Below are 17,359 nucleotides of genomic sequence, written 5' to 3' on the forward strand. Positions count from 1 at the left end.
AGATCATGACCTGAGCTGAAATCGAGTCAGACGCTTAACCACCTGAGCCACCCAGGCACCCCCAATAAATCTTTTTTGAGCTATGAATTTGTATAAGGCTTTTTGGCAAGAAATGGTGGAGGGGTTGATAAAGGACACATACTTGACCCTGACAGACTTTAACATCTATTTTAAGGAGAAAAAAAAAAAACCTGAAAAAAATAATAAACCATTCAAAAGCAAATGTAAATAAATACTATCTCTCATTTTACAGATGGAGAATGTGTAGATGTGAAGAGAAGGAGATGTGTAAGGGCTAAAGACCTGAAAAGGTGAGACATGAGCTGGTTTTTCTTCTCTGCTATGCTTTCTAGTCACCCTGCCAAGCCAGGCTTGAAACAAAACTGTCAGTTTCTAGTCTTTTCTCTGAAAATGTGACTGCTTCATCAACCTACAGGAATGGCTTATGGGTTCCAAATTAGAAATATATACCCACAGTTGATGCTTATTATTTGAGGACTCCATATCTGTGAATTTGCCTCATTAAAATTTGTTTGTGACAGCAAAATCAATGCAGGGCTTTCGCGGTCATTCCAGACTTGGGCAGAGCCCCGAAAAACTTGGGCGGGCAGGCGGCATGCCTTTCTAGCTGAGGTCAGACAAGGCTAAGCTCTACCTTGTTTCAGCTCTCAGACGGTAAACAAGTGCCCTTTTCACAGACTACAGATACACCATTTTTGTGCTTTTGGGGGAAGGGGGCTGATTTTGATATTTAAAATGGTTCCCGTGAAATGTTGTTCAGTTAAATAAGCTTACTAGGTTTCACTCAGGGGTCAGCTCTAATGATGATGGCCCTGAGCTCAAAGTTCATGAGTCAACAAGACATAAATAAGGTATCTTTAAACAGAAACCCACATAAAACAAGGTTATACATTGATCATTTGACAAAAATGTTGAGTGCAGGGGATCACAGGATCCAAACTCCGTATTTCCCCCGGGAGCTAGGGTTCAGTATTGTCAATCCACCCTCCGCCCTCTCTCCCTGGGGATTTGCCCTGGGCCCCCGCGCTGGAGGGCCCGCTTCGGCTGGGTCAGGCGCTTGTAGGGCCTGAGCCCGCGCCCGGAGCCCCGAGGGGGCGCCCCCGGCGCCATGCGCAGAGCGGCCGGCAGGTGGCGCCCAGCGGCGGGCTCCTTCCCCGCGTGGTGCGGGCCAGGTGCGCCGGACGCCGCGGAGCTAACCACAGCAGCCTTGCTGGCGGCCCCCGGCCCCCCACCCCTTCCACGCAGCGCTCGCGACAAGTGCGCAGGGGGAGGGCGGACGCGGGCGGCCGGGCCAGCTGCGTCCCGAGCTCGGGCACCGCCGCCTGCTTCTCTGGAAGCGCCTGGGAGCCCCGCCGCGCGGAGTCCGAAGTCGGCCACCATGGAGGCGCAGGCGCAAGGTGAGTGGTCGCCCGTCGCCCGGAGGGTCGCGTCCTGGCGCGCGGAGAGGCGCTTTCCCGGCACCGCGTAACTTTGCTCTCGGACGGAGCGGATGGGTGCCATCTGCACACGGCCGCAACTCGGCTGCTACCCGCGCCTGCGGGATAATCCCTGCTCCCCAAACTCAGGATTTGCTGTGTGGCTGGGGCCAGTGAAGATGCTAAGTGGGGAGGTCCCTCCGCTGGAAATGCGCCCCCAGGACGCTCGACTTCTTTTCCCAGCCAGACTCCCCCCTTCCCCCCCCGGCCCCCGCGCGCTTTCCCAACCTCGCGGGTGTCCGAAGGACCTGTTGTGCTGGGTCCGGAATCCGCGAGGCGTTCCCCTGGCCCTTGGGGGAACAGGGAGGGGACGCGGCTCCTCAAGGCCTGAGCAGTGGGCTGGCGTCCGGTCCCAAGTTCGGGCTGGGCGGCGCGCGCGGGGGCGGTGGCTCCGCGGAGACCCGGGACCCCCGGCTGCGCCAGGGGCTTGCGGAGCCGGGACTTGCCTTCCGAGGCAGGAGAGCGTTACCCGCCCGGGGATCTCCAGCGATAGACGCGTGTGTCCCGGTTTCCCAGGGCAGGGACAGACCTCTCCCTCCCCCGGGCGGGGCGCGCAGGGTCGCCGGCCGCGCTCCGGCCGCCTCGCTCCCCGCTACCGGGGTCGCCTGCTGTAGGAGCCCGTGGCGGCGGCGTCACCAAGGGCAGCCTCGTGTCTTGGGGTCCCACTCGGACCAGGGGTAGGGAGTCCGTATGGAATTGTGCCCATTAAAAAAATTTTTAAAAATTAAAAAATAAAGGTAAGAAGAGGTTCAAGACCCTTCCTGAATGAGAGCGATTTGGTGGGTGCTTGGGCCTGGGCTGAAGCCACCCAACAGGTTTGCTGCCAGGATTACAGTTGTCTGAACAGTAGGAACCATCCTGGTGTGTTCCATCAGCCAAGATCCTGCCCATAAAGCTGCTGCTTCCAGTATTTTTTATTCCCCATTATCTAATTAGGAAAGGAGAATTCAACCAAGGGTGGGGGTTGTTGATCAGATTCAAAGGCAGCGGTTGGGTTGAAGGCCTTCACTCCTGACCTGAAGCAGGTGGGAGCAACACTGGAGCTTTCCAGCCTGCCTTGCAGATTAGAATTATTTGCAGTGTTAAATACTGACCGATCCCAGATCAATCAAAGTGGAATCTCGGGGGCGTGGGCATGGGTATATTTGAAAGCTTCCCAAGTAATTGGTTATTCATTGACATCGGAGAGTAAGACTCATCTGAATTCTGAAGACAGCTAAACTATAGGTCGGAACCGTCAGTGTCACTGGTTTGCTTTACTTGCGAGATTTACTTAACAAATATTCCAGTGCTTTCCTTTTGCCAAGTACTGTGCTAGGGGGAGCAAGCACAGACTTGATTTTGGCTTCATGACATTTATAGTAGAGGAAGTAACAGACAGTAATTTGATAGTTACTGATAAATGAAGTGTAAAATCGCAGCTGTGTTAGTGATCTAAAAGAGGGCCACATAGCTCCAGTGAGAGCCTGAAAGTCTGGCCTAGTAGGTGATAATCAAAATAGTGAAGATTGTTTACTGTGTTTCTGTTTGTGCTTTCCACTTGTTGACTCACTTCACAACAGTCCCATGAGGTAGTGTTCTCATTCCCATTCTCCAGAGAGGAAACGGGCAGAGCATTTGAATTCCTTGTAACATCAAGTAGAGGGTGAGTAGCAGAGCGCATGCAGTGAGTGCTGGTCCCATTCAAGGCCTGCCACTTTTAGAGGAAAAAGAAAACTGAAGTCCCCATTTATGTCCCCCTACCCCCTTTGCCAGGCTTCCCTCCCCCTCCTGAGTGGGTGGAATCTGAGTGGGTGGGGAGCCCACCTTAAAGGGCAAGTGAAGTTGTCTTCGGAAGATTTGGACTAAGGTGACGGTCAGCGGGGAGGAGAGAAATGAATAGATTTAAGAACTACTTAGGGGGGGCGCCTGGGTGGCTGGGTTGTTAAGCGTCTGCCTTCGGCCCAGGTCATGATCCCAGGGTCCTGGGATCGAGCCCCACATCGGGCTCCTGCTCTACGGGAAGGCTGCTTCTCCCTCTCCCACTCCCCCTGCTTGTGTTCCCTCTCTCGCTGTGTCTCTCTCTGTCAAATAAATAAATAAATAAATAAATAAATAAATAAATAAATAAATAAATAAATAAATAAAAAACTACTTAGGGAAAAAAATCAGCTCACTCTGGAATGGGTATGTAGGATGATGGTATCAAGGATGACTCTAACATTATACTTTTACAACCAGATGGATGATATTTGCCTCTTAAATCCTCATTTTCCCAGTTCTTGGAGTTCTTCATTTTCAGACTTTTTTTTGGTCATTTAAGCAGCAGACCTATTAAGTTCTCTAAGAAGACTTTTCATAAAATGTTTATAGTTTAGATAAATAGGAAAATCTTCTTACCCCTTGACACATGTTTCTGGCCAAATGAATTGCCTCTTAGATTCTAAAAGACTCCTCTGGTTTCTTAAGTGCAAGTTTCTATCATCGGCACGGTTTATTTTAGAATTATCTTGAGTGGGGATGGCTTATTTTGTTGCCTCTTGATCTAGAAACAAGCAAAATTGAGTGAGATGAAGTAGGCAATGCCGCTGGGATGTTCCCTTGTACTTTCCAGGAGAACCGTAGGTGCTTAAACATGGTTTGTATGCATAGCTCAGTAAATGCAGCAGCAGGGTCTTTTAAACTCTTCCATAAGTGAAATTCTGCAAATATATAACCTGACTTTATAAAATAATAGATTACTTCCAGCAAAATAAGAAGACATTCTGGGAAGCCAACAGAACAGAAAATATAGAGGTGGGATTATGCACAGAATGATTTGATGAGAAGGAGCTGGAGAACTGTGTGGAATGAAAAGCCTAAAGGAGGCCAACATTCCCAGTTGCTTTCCTGATACTAGAGAATTTTGCATTAATAAAATTGATATATTAGAGAGAGACTTTGGTTAGGAATGTAGCATTTTCGTGAATAATATGGCAATCCCTTGAAATAAAAATTCCTGATCTTTTTAAATTACCTTTGAAGATTTCATTACTCTAGGAAATAACTTTGTTTTTGTCTTTCCTAGTGTCTTTAATGTTAAAAGGAAAATTTTGTCTCCACTTAACACTTGTATATATTTAGATCAATAATTGTATTAGTTTTGGGGCACCTGCATGACTCAGTCGCTTTAGCCTCCAACTCTTGATTTCGGCTCGGGTCATGATCTCAGGGTGGTGAGATCAAGCCAGAGGAGGGCTCCATTCTGGGTGCAGAGCCTGCTTAAGACTCTCTCCCTCTCCCTCTGCCCCTCCCCCCTCTAAAAATAATTAAAAAAAATAATTGTATTAGTTTCCTATGACTGCTGTAGCAAATTACTACAAATTCGGTGGCTTAAAACAACAGAAATTTATCCTTACAGTTCTGAAGGCTGCAAGCCCAAAAGCACTGTCACTGGACCACAATTGAACAGTCAGCAGGGCTTTGCTCCTCTGGAGGCTCTAAGAATTAACTGATTCCTTGCCTCTCCCAGCTTCTTGTGGCTGCCGGCTTTCCTTGTCCACATCACTGCAGTCTCTGCCTTGGGGGTCACATTGCCTTCTCTGTCTATCAGATCTCTCTCTGTCTTTTATAAGAATGCTTGTGGTTTCATTTAGAGCTCGTCTGAATAATCCAGGATAATCTCCATATCCCAAGATCCTTAAATAATCACATCTGCAAAGACCCCTTTCCCACATAAAGTAACATTTACGGTCCCAAGGATTGGGACCTGCTACCTTTGGGGGTCATTATTCGGCCTACTGCAGTAACTATTTTTTAAATTCAGACAGTCTACTCTGGAGGATTCTCAGAGATCTGTAAATGATGTGAAGTTATAAATGTCAGATTAATCTTACCTGTTTCCAAATCCATTAAAACGAAAATGTCATGTGTAACTTCCATTATAATTATACTTTGTTCACAGGACATTTATTTATACCCATCTTGTTCCAGGAAGAACTTAACGGCAATTTATACATGTTTAAAAAACACAGCAAGATAATGTAAATTAGAAACAGGTGAATGAAAATAAACAAGGATCAGAACAGAAAATGAGGCAAGGTATGAAGCCATAGAAAACTGAATACAGTTATATCCTTTTTCTTTTCTTTTTTTTTTTTTTTTAAAGATTTTATTTATTTATTTGACAGAGAGACAGCGAGAGCAGGAACACAAGCAGGGGGAGTGGGAGAGGGAGAAGCAGGCTTCCCGCCGATCAGGGAGCCCGATGTGGGGCTGGATCCCAGGACCCTGGGATCATGACCTGAGTCGAAGGCAGAGGCTTAACGACTGAGCCACCCAGGCGCCCCAGTTATATCCTTTTTCTTAATATTGCATGGAAGACAGTTTTGCTTTGTAATACTTTGTTTACAAAGAAAACAATAAAATAATCCCTCTTCTCCATGCCAAATAGCACAAGTTAAGTCTCTTATGTTGTAGGGATCAGATTACTCAACGAAAAGATTTGTTTTGTATATTTCAGGGACTATAATCATAACCCTCAAACTATGGGAGGTAGGTGTTACATATTTTAATTTACGATTTTTAAAAATTTTTTAAGAGTGTTCTTACTGCCTTCAAAGCTACCTCCTGTAGTTTTATTAACCCCCAAAGTTTTGAAATAGGTAGTATTGTATCCATAATTAAAGATAGTCCTTTGTGCAAATCTTATACTGTTATTTTAATTAAAATACTCATAAAATCTAATCATATAAATGATAGATATTATAGTATATTGGAACCTATTTCAAATTGTCTGCCCTAATATACTTGTTTTCTTAATACTTTGGGTAGGCAGAATCTGAGAAGTTGCTTCAAAAAACCTGTAAGCAGGGCGCCTGGGTGGCTCAGGTGGTTAAGCGACTGCCTTCGGCTCAGGTCATGATCCTGGAGTCCCGGGATCGAGTCCCGCGTCGGGCTCCCTGCTCGGCAGGGAGTCTGCTTCTCCCTCTGACCCTCCCCCCTCTCATGCTCTCTCTATCTCATTCTCTCTCTCAAATAAATAAATAAAATCTTTAAAAAAAAAGTCATCTTCCTTTAGAATCTACTGTTAATTGGGGGAAATAATGGCTTGAAATAAGAATTGGCAATCTTTATGGCACCATCAGCTATAGAGAAGAATTCTACATAAAGAAGTCTGTCTGGGATTGCGTCTTATGAGCTTAGTTAGTGAAGTATTTCCTCTTTGCATTAGAAGAAATGAGATCGCGGGGCGCCTGGGTGGCTCAGTCATTAAGCGTCTGCCTTCGGCTCAGGTCATGATCCTGGAGTCCCGGGATCGAGTCCCGCATTGGGCTCCCTGCTCGGCGGGGAGCCTGCTTCTCCCTCTGACCTTCCCCCCTCTCATGCTCTCTCTCTCTCATTCTCTCTCTCAAATAAATAAATAAAATCTTTAAAAACAAACAAACAAACAAACAAACAAAATCCTGTAAGCAAGAGAGTCCATTTTTGTGGCCTGTGACAGATTTGGTACTTAGTGAGACGCAGTAAATAATAAATCAGTGCTTCGGCAAATATTGATTTGGTAAATATTTCATCAAGTATTTATTGATTACTGTAGTAATAGCAAATACCCGATAAGCACTTACTACTGAGAGGCAACAGGGGATATGGTTAAGATTCCAGAATCCAAGCAAACTGCCTGAATTTTAATTCTGTCATTCTCACTTACCATTAATATGACCCTGGACAAGTTACTTGATCCCTCTGGGCCTTGATATTCCCATACATAAAGTGAGAATAATAATAGTACTTATATCGTAGGATTGTATTGAGGATTTAAGGAGTTAATATGTGCAAAATGCTTTAAAACAGTTCCCAGCACATGATAAATACTATATAAATACTGGTTCTTGCTTTTAGTGGCATATACCAAGAACTTTGCATGCATTATCTTATTGAATTCTTATTGTAACACTATGGGATAGATACCATTACTTTTTTTTTAAGGTTTTATTTATTTGAGAGAGAGATGGAGGGAGAGAGAGAGAGAAAGAGAGCACACTTGCATGCCTGCACATGCAGGGAGGAGGGGCAAAGGGAGAGGGAGAAGCAGACTCCCCCCTGAGCAGGGAGCCCAATGTGGGGCTCGATCCAGGATCCTGGGATCGTGACCTGAGCCGAAGGCAAATGCTTAACCGACTGAGCCACCCAGGCGCCCAGATACCATTATTTTTAACTCATTTTGTAGACACGGAAACTAAAGATCAGAAAAATTAAGTGGGGGAGGAAGAATTTAACTGCAGGTCTGCTTGAGTCCAGAGTCTGAGCCTCACCACTTCACCCCTATACTAGCCCCACAGTCATGTGCAGGGCAGCATATGCCAGCAGCAGACGAAGATGAATTTGACATGAGTCATCTTTCCAGGGAGGATAGCTAAGAAGAGCCATCCCTGTGGGTAATGCACACAGAACTGAGGAGATTACATATTTCCATCCCAATGGGAGTTTTTGAATACTAGAGTGCTGATTAGAACTAATTCACATTGAGGGTGACAATAATAATAATATTTTAGTGGGTTTTTTTTTTAATGCCAGATGCCATGTTATACAATACAAAATTGTGTTATTTAATAACTAAAATGAAATCCTGAGGAAGGTAATGTTATTTTCATTTTACAAATGAGGACACTGAAAGATAGTAGTTACCCAACTTTCTCCAACTCATACAGCTTGGATGTGTTAGAGCCCGGATTTGAAATCCGAAAGTTTGACTTCGTACATTGGGATTTTTTTTTTTTTTAAGATTTATTTATTTATTTGAGAGCGCGAGAATGAGAGAATGAGAGAGAGAGAGTACATGAGAGGGGGGAGGGTTAGAGGGAGAAGCAGACTCCCCGCCGAGCAGGGAGCCCGATGCGGGACTCGATCCCGGGACTCCAGGATCATGACCTGAACCGAAGGCAGTCGCTCAACCAACTGAGCCACCCAGGCGCCCCGTACATTGGGATTTTAATTACTGTTCTGTACCATCTCCTTAAATTGGTATGCATAAGCAGTCAGTGTGCAGAGTTACAAATCATAGATTTTGCTTTACATTCATATGGTCAAGGGGGTTTTAAAAGGGCAGACCTTAATCCCACTGTCCATCCCACATATGGGCAGGGTCTAGGTCTGAAAGAATATGACCAGAATTCTTGAGGTCTGCAAGAATAAGCCCCAAAATATGGCAAGCTGGGGGCGGGGGTGGGGTGAGGTAGGGTGGGGTGGTAGTGTGCTCTTATATCAACAATGTGTTGTTTTAGTTCTGTTTTCAAGATGAATTCAGTAAGTCACAACAAGCCATGTGATTCTTAGAACCAGTATAGAATTTTATTACTAACTGCAAAGATAAGCCAGTTCAAATGTGGAATGGTTCAAATATGTTACTTCGCTTGGTGTTCATTCATATCCGTAATCTCAGGACTATAGAATAAATAAGAGACATGAGGATCTGCACACTTGTTTCCGGAAAGTAGGATGCTGGCTGAAAGGACTAATCTCAAGGAGTACCCAGAAAGGAAAGATCTTTAGTCTCCTGAGTATTATAATTACTTGTTAACGTGAATATGTTTTATTTATTTAGCTGTCTCCCAAGCATATTAGCACAATACCTACTTTAACAAGATACCTAGTGGAAAAGATGAATAGTCAGTGGATTTGTCCTTAAGCTACTGTAGCAATTTCCGTGTTAAATGTTTGGTTTAAAATGGCAAAAAAGAGGGCATCAGCCTCAGCCTCCCCCTGGTTTGCTCTCCATATAATGCACATGTTCACTATTATTGCAGGTCTGAATTGTCCCCAACGCCGTGAAGCCACCTCTTCAGTTTACTGAGGTAGGATGCAGTGAAGAACACAAAAAGGATGATCCCAAACTAAATTTTCAAGCCTGTCATTTTACCTTCCATTGGATATTTAAGAAATGCAGTGCAATTTATTTAAAATATCTGTATTAAATTAAGAATCACCCTTAATGCACCAGGGAAGGCAGCAGAACATTTTAAATGAATTTGAGTTGGCTAAAAGAAAGCTTTGGGTCCTCAAGGAAAGATAAATTTTAAATAGTTTTTCACAGCGTGAGTCTTTTGTAAGTGTTGCATTTTGATGCAGAGGAGACGAAATTCCCAAAATACAACCACAGATCTTCAAGAATACCCTTTTGTCACCAACATATTGCTTCCTTTTCAAAAGACAAAAATCTGGCACTTTGCTATTTGCGCTTAGCCAGATAATGTATCATGCACTGAAAATGTATGTGTGCCTTACGTCTTATCTCCAAACTTACCTATGGTTATTTGTACCTTACAAATTACACTTTCCTGATGTGTATCTAAAATAGAGAATCCTCCAACCCCTTGAAAATTGCAAAATGCATTTTTCTTATAATTAGACATTTCTTTTGTCGATCACTAGCAAGCTCCTCGTGAAGGATCCTAGAAGCAGAGCGGATTCATTCAAAAGAAAAAGCTTGGGTGAGGGAATCTCTTCAAATCTCTTGATTTCTGAGTCTCGAGCTGTCAGATATTTGTTTTTTCTCTGATCCCTCCCCCTCCCCCTGCACACGAATGAGCTGAAAGTAGCAATAATGAGAGCTACAAAGAAAATTGTCTGTATTTTCCAACATTTTGGCTTCCAGGATGGATTCATTTGTACATGAAGGCATCATGGAAAGATGGGTTCCCTTACTTAAAAGAGTTAGGGCAGGCCAGGAGGAAAGTGCAGTCTTTGGCCCCTGTTATTCCATTTTTGATACCCCAGGGCCCCACCTGGGAGTTTCAACATATCCATGGTTCCTGCAAAGTTTGTTTCAAAAGATTGGGAGGCTCTTACTCATCGCTTCCTCGCATTTTCCCCAGTCCAAGAAGCGCATTACCGGCAAGGAAAATACCTCTTTATTGTGGGCCTACTGTGTGCCAGGCAGGGTTCCAGTCATTTATGAGATGCTCACTCCACAGGTCCCCAGAGCCTGCTCTCCAGGACGCTGTCCTTGAAAGAAGGAAGCATGTTGGGAGAATTAGGACTTGCATTTTTTCCACCGCGACAGTTTTGAGAATGTGTGGAAATAAGAACACACATTCAGAAATTTTTTTGAAATGTGATCCTGCTACTTTGAGAAATCTGCATGCAGAAGATGTGAGGGGAGTATCCACCAGCCAGAAGGAAGGTGGTTCCTTCCTGGCAGGGCCGCTCACGGGCACTTGACAGATCCTTTTGTACTTTGGAGAAGAGCTTGGCTCCTCTGGCCGGAAATTGCATTGGCATTGCTAGAGAGGAAGGCCTTGTATTTACTGATAAACAGTCTAATACATTTAAAAAGCAAGTACTGTATAGAAAAAAAAAAAAAGCAAGGTGGATTGGGTAACAGTAAACAGATGTAAAATACATCTGGAAAGTGGTTCAGATATGCATTTGAAAACTATTGGAGTTCACAGTATTTCCCCTCCCCTCCCCCACTTAAATTCCTTTTGGTTCTTGATGCAGGGTCCTTGAGCACAACGTCAAGAAAGAATTCTTGAGGAGTCTTATGGTGCAAAAAGGTGCTTTTATTCTAGCACGGGGACAGGATGTCAGCAGAAAGAGCTGCACTGGGATTGTGAGGAGTGACTGATTATATAATTTAAAGTTTGGGGGGTGGGTGGAGATCACCGACGTCTCTAAAGGGATTTCTGCACGTCTCTAAAGGGATTTCTGCACCGACGTCTCTAAAGGGATTTCTGCACGTCCCTAGGATCCAGGAGGTCTGGCTACTGTCAAGATAAGGTTGCTTTTAGTCGCTAGTGAAACATCAACATTCAGGCAGCCCTGAGTTCCATGAGGAATGTCACACTCAGCCCGTCTCCCGTGTTTATCAGGGGGCTGCAAATTGTAAGGAAATTTAATTTTCGCTACATTTCTCTTGCCTTTGTTCTCCTCAACAGTTAGGTTATGGGGTTACTCCTTCCTTCATTAACGAGTTCGGAGCAAATAGTTGATCAATGGTATCTAGCACTATGCTTTTATATCCTGCTATTGATGTGAAATGTTGGGGTCTGGGAGCTAATGGTTAAGAAATAATTCTTGGGACATCTTCATTGCAAAAAAAGGTGGTTTTTATTAAAGCACGGGGACAGGACCTGTGGGCAGAAGGAGCCGCACTGGGGTTGTGAGGAGTGATTGATTATATACTTTCAAGTTGGCTTAGGGATAGTGTAAGTCTCTAAGGAATTTGGAAGCAAGGTTTCCAGAACCTTGAGGGGTCATTTACTACTGTCTAGTAAACTTGTGCTCGTGAGACCCTTCAGATGTATGTCAGTGGACCATATGCTTGGAAGGTGATTGCTAACTTATATCTTGTGGAGGGAGGGAATGGAGATAAAGGAAGTTTCCAAAAGGATTTTCATATGCTAAAGACGACTTCCAGGATCTTGGACGTCTGGCTAATGTCAAGCTAAGGTTGTCTTTTGCCTCCAGCAAGGTATTAATATCGAGGCACTTGAGTTTGGGGAGGAAGGTCACTGTGCCTGTCTCAAGTACTTCTCAATGGGCTGTAAGTTGTAAGAAAATTTAATTTTTTTTCTTTTTGCCTTTGTTCTCCACGTCATTATCCCATATCTTACAATTAGATACAGATGCAACTTGTGATGACCTTTGCTAATGGAGGCTATTATAAAAACAAAATTCAGCTGAGTAAATTTGAAGATCGGATTGACTGTTTTCAACAATACATGAATTGGGCAGTGTCCCAGCTAGCAAGCAGAGAGGGACTCTGAGGAGCGGTATAGAATGGCAGGCTTTTATAGACAGAAGGGGATGTGAAAGAAAAAGGAAATTTCTAGCAAAGAGTGGGTTGTTTCAAGCAAGGTCACCTTCCCCATCTGTGGGGATCAGAAGAGGTCCATCAGGTGGATTTCCCCACTAGTGCTGACCTCTGACCCCAGCCTCACTGGTTAAAGGTTACATTGCTGGAAGAGGCTGAGACTGCAGTTAGGTTAGGTATTAAGTCTTGATTTGCTGAGGTGAGGCTAACAAAAGCGACTTCATTTGGGCCTGTCATCTTTTTAACAAGGGTAAAAACCCATTTCTATTTGGCTTCATCCCACATTTTGTGAACTTACAGTTAAATATGCTTGTTTGCAAAGAGCCAGGAATTTACAACATATCCAGGTACAACAACTACCTTCCTGTGGAGATCTGAGCTCTGGAAAAGAAAGAACGTGGTGCCAGTGTTCTGTTTGATTCCTGAGGGGCTCAGTGCCCTCTACTCTGCAGTGATGCCCTGTGCCCGACTCTGGAGCTGGCCTCTGTCCTTCTCAGAGTTTTGTCTGTTCTACTTAGCCCTTTTCCAAGGCTGAGGGAAGATAAATATTTTAGATTAATGTAATGGGACCTGTTATATTTGGCGGAGGCATAATGGTCCCCAAATAGCTTTGAATTTGGGTTCCAGTTGATTTGAGGAAAGAGATAATTTGCTCTCCCTCTTTTTTTAAAATTATTTACGATTTATCTTTTTTTTTTTTTAAGATTTATTTATTTCTTTGAGAGAGAAAGAGAGCGAAGCACGCACACATGTGTGTGCCAGTGTGAGCAGGGGAAGAACCAGAGGGAGGGAGATGGAGGGGAAAGATCCTGGAGCCAGAAGCAGGGCTCGATCCCACAACCCTGAGATCACGACCTGAGCTGAAACCAAGAGTCGCTCAACAGACCGAGCCACCAGGTGCCCCAATTAGCTCTCCCTCTTGAAAAAAAAAAATCCAGTGATCAGTTCTCAGTCCTCATCTTGGTTGACCTACCAGCACCACTTACATAGATGCTCACTGCTTCTTGAAGCGCTTTGTTCTCTTGGTTTCCAGGGCATCGGCCTCTTTTTTCCTCCTCTTTCTTCACAAGCCCTGTCTCAAGTTCCTTTGCTTTCTATCTGCACTCCTTCTCTTGTGAGCTACTCAGGACTCGTGCTTTTAAAATTCCATCCAGACACTAACAGCTCCCGAATTTCAAATTCCCCTCAACTTCAGAATACCCACTTGATACGTCTGCATGAATGTCTGATATAAGTATCTCGACTTAACATGACTAACATTGAACTTCTGATCTCCTTCCTCCCCAAATATTGCTAGTTCTCCCAAAGTTATCCCCTTGTCAGTTAATGGCAACTCCATTTCAAATGCAGAAGCCCAAAGCCTGAGAGGTTTTTGTCTTGGGTGGGTTTACCCTACCATACCCCATTTCCAGTCTTACTTCCAAAATATACCTCCAGTCCAACAACTTCCCACCCTTCTGTTGATAGGGCCTTGGCCCAGGCCACCACCATCTCTCACCTGGTTTCTGCAGGAGTTTTCTAGCTGGTCTCCCTGTTTTGGCCCTGGCCTATCTTCAGTCCATTCCCAACATGGTAACAAGAGCGATCCTCTCAAAACATTTGGTCCCATGCCACGCCTCCCTTCAAAACCCTGCAGTAACTCCTCATTTCACTCAGAATAAAGCGCAGAGTCCTTACACCGGCCGAGAGGAAAGATGCTTTGTGATCTATATTCCCCTTCCTCCGCTGTAATTTCCCTGACCCTGTGTCCCAACACCCTGCTGGTTAATTCCCTTTGCTTGGTCTTCAGCGCCTTTTAATTTACTGATCCCTCTGCCTCAAAAACTCTTCCTCAGATACCTTGCTGGCTTATGTCCTCATCTTCTTGCCAGTCAGGGTTACCCTGAGGCCTGGCAACTGGACCCCTGTTGTCAGGAGACAATTCTCCATAGGTTTCTCAAGTTTCTGCACAACTGGTCCTCTGAGCAAAGGCATTAACAGCTACTTTTCTTTGCACTGTCTTTTCAGGGATGTTTTGCATAACAGGGGCCTTGGAAAGGAGAGACTGTCTCCCTTGGGGCAGATTGATTTACTGTCCAGGATAATAAAGGTCAAGTCTCCCTCTGGACCAGGTGTCAGGTAGATTTGCTAGCAACCACCTTATGAAATCAGGGCTTCCTAATCTCAGTGTTACTTTCCTGAAACATACCCCACTGTGTAAACAGGTAGCATCTGACCCTCATCATGTCACCCTTTTGGAATTAGGGCTCAAGGAACTGATGCAATGATGTTACTATGGCTATTGCTATTGCTATAATTGTCTTTTTTTCTGTGATCCAGGCATCTTGTGTCTTCTGCCAAGATCTGTGAAGCTGACAGGCTAATTTGGTAGCTTGCAGGTAGGGTAAAGTTTGACCCTTCACGATTCTTGACCCCTGTCCTGAGCCATTAATTTTAGAGGGTGTCTTTTTAACTTTGTCTGTCTGAGCCTTGTTGAGAATGTCTATAGGCCCACCTAGATTGTGTTCCTCATCTTCTAGACCATGCTCTAGGTATCTGGGACTCCAGAATTGTCTGCCCCAAAAGCCCTCTGTGTGTCACCAGGCTTGCATGCGCCTTCCATGGGCAGACTGTGCTGCCAGTATGTACATTCCTAATCCTAAAGGACTGAGAGCTGGCTGCTTTGGGAGGTGGCAGTGGAAGTGGCTTGGACAGGCTAGACTATAGGTTCTTGAAGTGTGATCCCTTAACCAGCACCATCAGCTTTACCTGGGAACTTGTAAGAAATGCAGTCTCCCACCCTAGACCTACTAAATTGGAAACTTGGGGGCAGGACATCTGTGTTTTAGCGTACCATCCAGATAATTCTGATGCACACGCCTCATTTCCAGTTCTGTTGTTAACTCACTGGACGAGGTCATCCACATGCATGTGTGTAAAGCCCCTGCTGGTGCTTATGGTGGACAGACCCTCAGATGACCTCAGATATTTCTGACTTCTGGTACTCACACCTTTGTATAATCCCTCCCGTAGATTTCCGACAGGACCTGTGACTTGCTTCTAACCAGTAGAATATGACAGACGTGATGGGATGGTACTCCCTTGATGATGTTACTTTAATAAGACCATTTTAGGGTACTGGAGGGAAGACTCTTCTTGTGGGTTGATGAAATAAGTAGCCATGTATTAAGCTGCTGTTCCTTGAAGCAAGTTTGCTCCCATTTTAATATGGAAAGTTTGCAGTCAGGTTAGGTATTTTTATTTTCAAATGCAGTTCCTAAAATTTTACTCCAGAGGCTGGTCCTTCGCATTTAGTCAATGACTATATACTCACTATTTCCTCAGGCTGAGGAGAGACTGTGGTCCTGTGGGGGGAAGCCAAGAGGAATAAACTAGATGAAAGGAAAAGAAAGGTTCTGTCCTATAAAGGGACTCTAGCCTGGTGGTGGCAAGCATGGAGGTAGTCACGAAGATTTTGATTCATGTCCCATTTCGGTCCCTTCTTAGCTACGTGATCTTCACCTTACTCACATCTCAGTTAACTAGCTCATCTACAAAGTGGGAGAGTGACGGCTGTCCTGCGGGCTTTGTGACAACTGAGACCATGCGTGTGAGGTGCTTGTGACCGCACTTGGGTACTGGTATGACAAGGTGAGATTCACTTATTAATTCCTCCTGGAATAGGCATCACGCACTCTCTGTGCTCGGCCAGGGGGTAGGGAAACAGGTGAATGAACCACAGTCCTTCCTCTGTGAGCCTACTGCCCTATTTTTGTTATAGCAGTTAGGTGCTGAGCTACTACCTTTAATGCATTCTTTTATCTGAAGATTCTTTGGATTTTGTATACCACCTACCACAAAGTTAAAAATAGCTTGCTGGAGCTAAGGAAAGATGAGTAGGTTGAAGATAGAAATAAATAGGTAAGTTGATAGAATTTTGGACATCTGGCCCATGTGCAAAGTTGTCTTCTGAAGCATAAATTGTACCTACTAGAACGCACTGAAAGAGCGTAAATATTTTAAATGGTTGCTCTTTTAGTCCTTCTTTATTTACTTAATGATGTGCATAGCAGACCTACAAAGCAACATTTATTGTTTGGACACATTCAGAGGATGAACAGGTTAAATTTTTTATTTTATGTTCCCATGGCTTCTCTCATAATAATTTAATAAATCTTTGGGGAACATGCCGCAGAGATAATCTGTTTGGTTAGCAGATCTTGTTTCTGGTCTCTTGTAGCTTTGAGGTTGATTATTTCCACGCAGCTGTGCTGAAGGAATGCAAAACCATGAAAATAGGTGTGTGTTCTGGATGGCAGGGCTGAAAATCCTGGTATCTGTTGCTTAGCAGCCTGTTTGAGATTTCTCCATATTCTGAAAAGCTTCTAATGACAACTGTAGATTTCTCCTCTTGCCACTTTAAATGTTAAAAAAAGGCACAAATGAAAACTTCTAGTATATATGTGTGTATATATATATATATATATATATATATATATATATATATATAGACATACACACATATTACACTTAAAAACGTAATCCATTACTATCTCCTTTACTCTGCCTTATTTTTCTTTGTAGCACTGTGGCATTTTATTTTATGCATAATTATTTTCTTTTTCTCCCAATGAGCATTAAGCTCCTTGTGGTCAGGGACTTCAGCTGTTCTTCATGGCCATATCACCAGTGTCTAGAAAATGACTCATTCATGGATAGCGCTATGTAAATACTTATGGGGAAACGATGAATGAATGATGTTGAGTAGATACGTCATATATGACCCTGGCAGAGTGTAATTGGGGTGTGTGTGTGTGTGTGTGTGTGAACATTTCAACTTTTGTAAGAAATTAATATTTTTTAAAAAATTGTATTATAACTTCTCATAAAAGTTCCCCAAATTGAAGAAGCGCTGGGGTGATTGTAAGAGCTCTCAGTACGGCTCCACTGTCGTTCAGTGTCATTCCTGATGTTAAAATCCTGGAGATGATCATTAAACTTAGGAGTTGGGCTATGTCAACATAAACACAGAAGCTGGGACAGAATTAAGTTCCTCGTCTTAAGAAAAGGGGACTGAGGGGGATCTGGAGAGAGTCAGGGGGAACTAGGGGAC

General features: G+C 44.1%; 1 protein-coding gene across 6 annotated transcripts in view; it reads left to right on the forward strand.

Annotated features, from left to right (window-relative positions):
* The first annotated feature begins 253 nt into the window (after nucleotides 1-253).
* Nucleotides 254-17,359, forward strand: part of TPD52L1 (TPD52 like 1) — a 96,867-nt gene continuing 79,761 nt past the window's right edge. For 4 of the 6 annotated variants that reach the window (XM_034990502.1, XM_034990503.1, XM_034990504.1 and 1 more), the window contains exon 1: nucleotides 1,183-1,418. In XM_034990502.1, coding sequence (XP_034846393.1) covers nucleotides 1,400-1,418 — 19 coding nt within the window. In that variant the 5' untranslated portion in view covers nucleotides 1,183-1,399. Of the gene's footprint in view, nucleotides 312-1,182; nucleotides 1,419-17,359 lie in introns of those variants that run through there. The other 2 variants (XM_034990506.1, XM_034990508.1) reach the window with 2 other exon arrangements.

This window comes from Mirounga leonina, unplaced genomic scaffold (genome assembly GCF_011800145.1).
Source record: "Mirounga leonina isolate KUSES-001 unplaced genomic scaffold, KU_Mleo_1.0 Mir_53, whole genome shotgun sequence".
Taxonomy (NCBI): Eukaryota; Metazoa; Chordata; class Mammalia; order Carnivora; family Phocidae; genus Mirounga; species Mirounga leonina.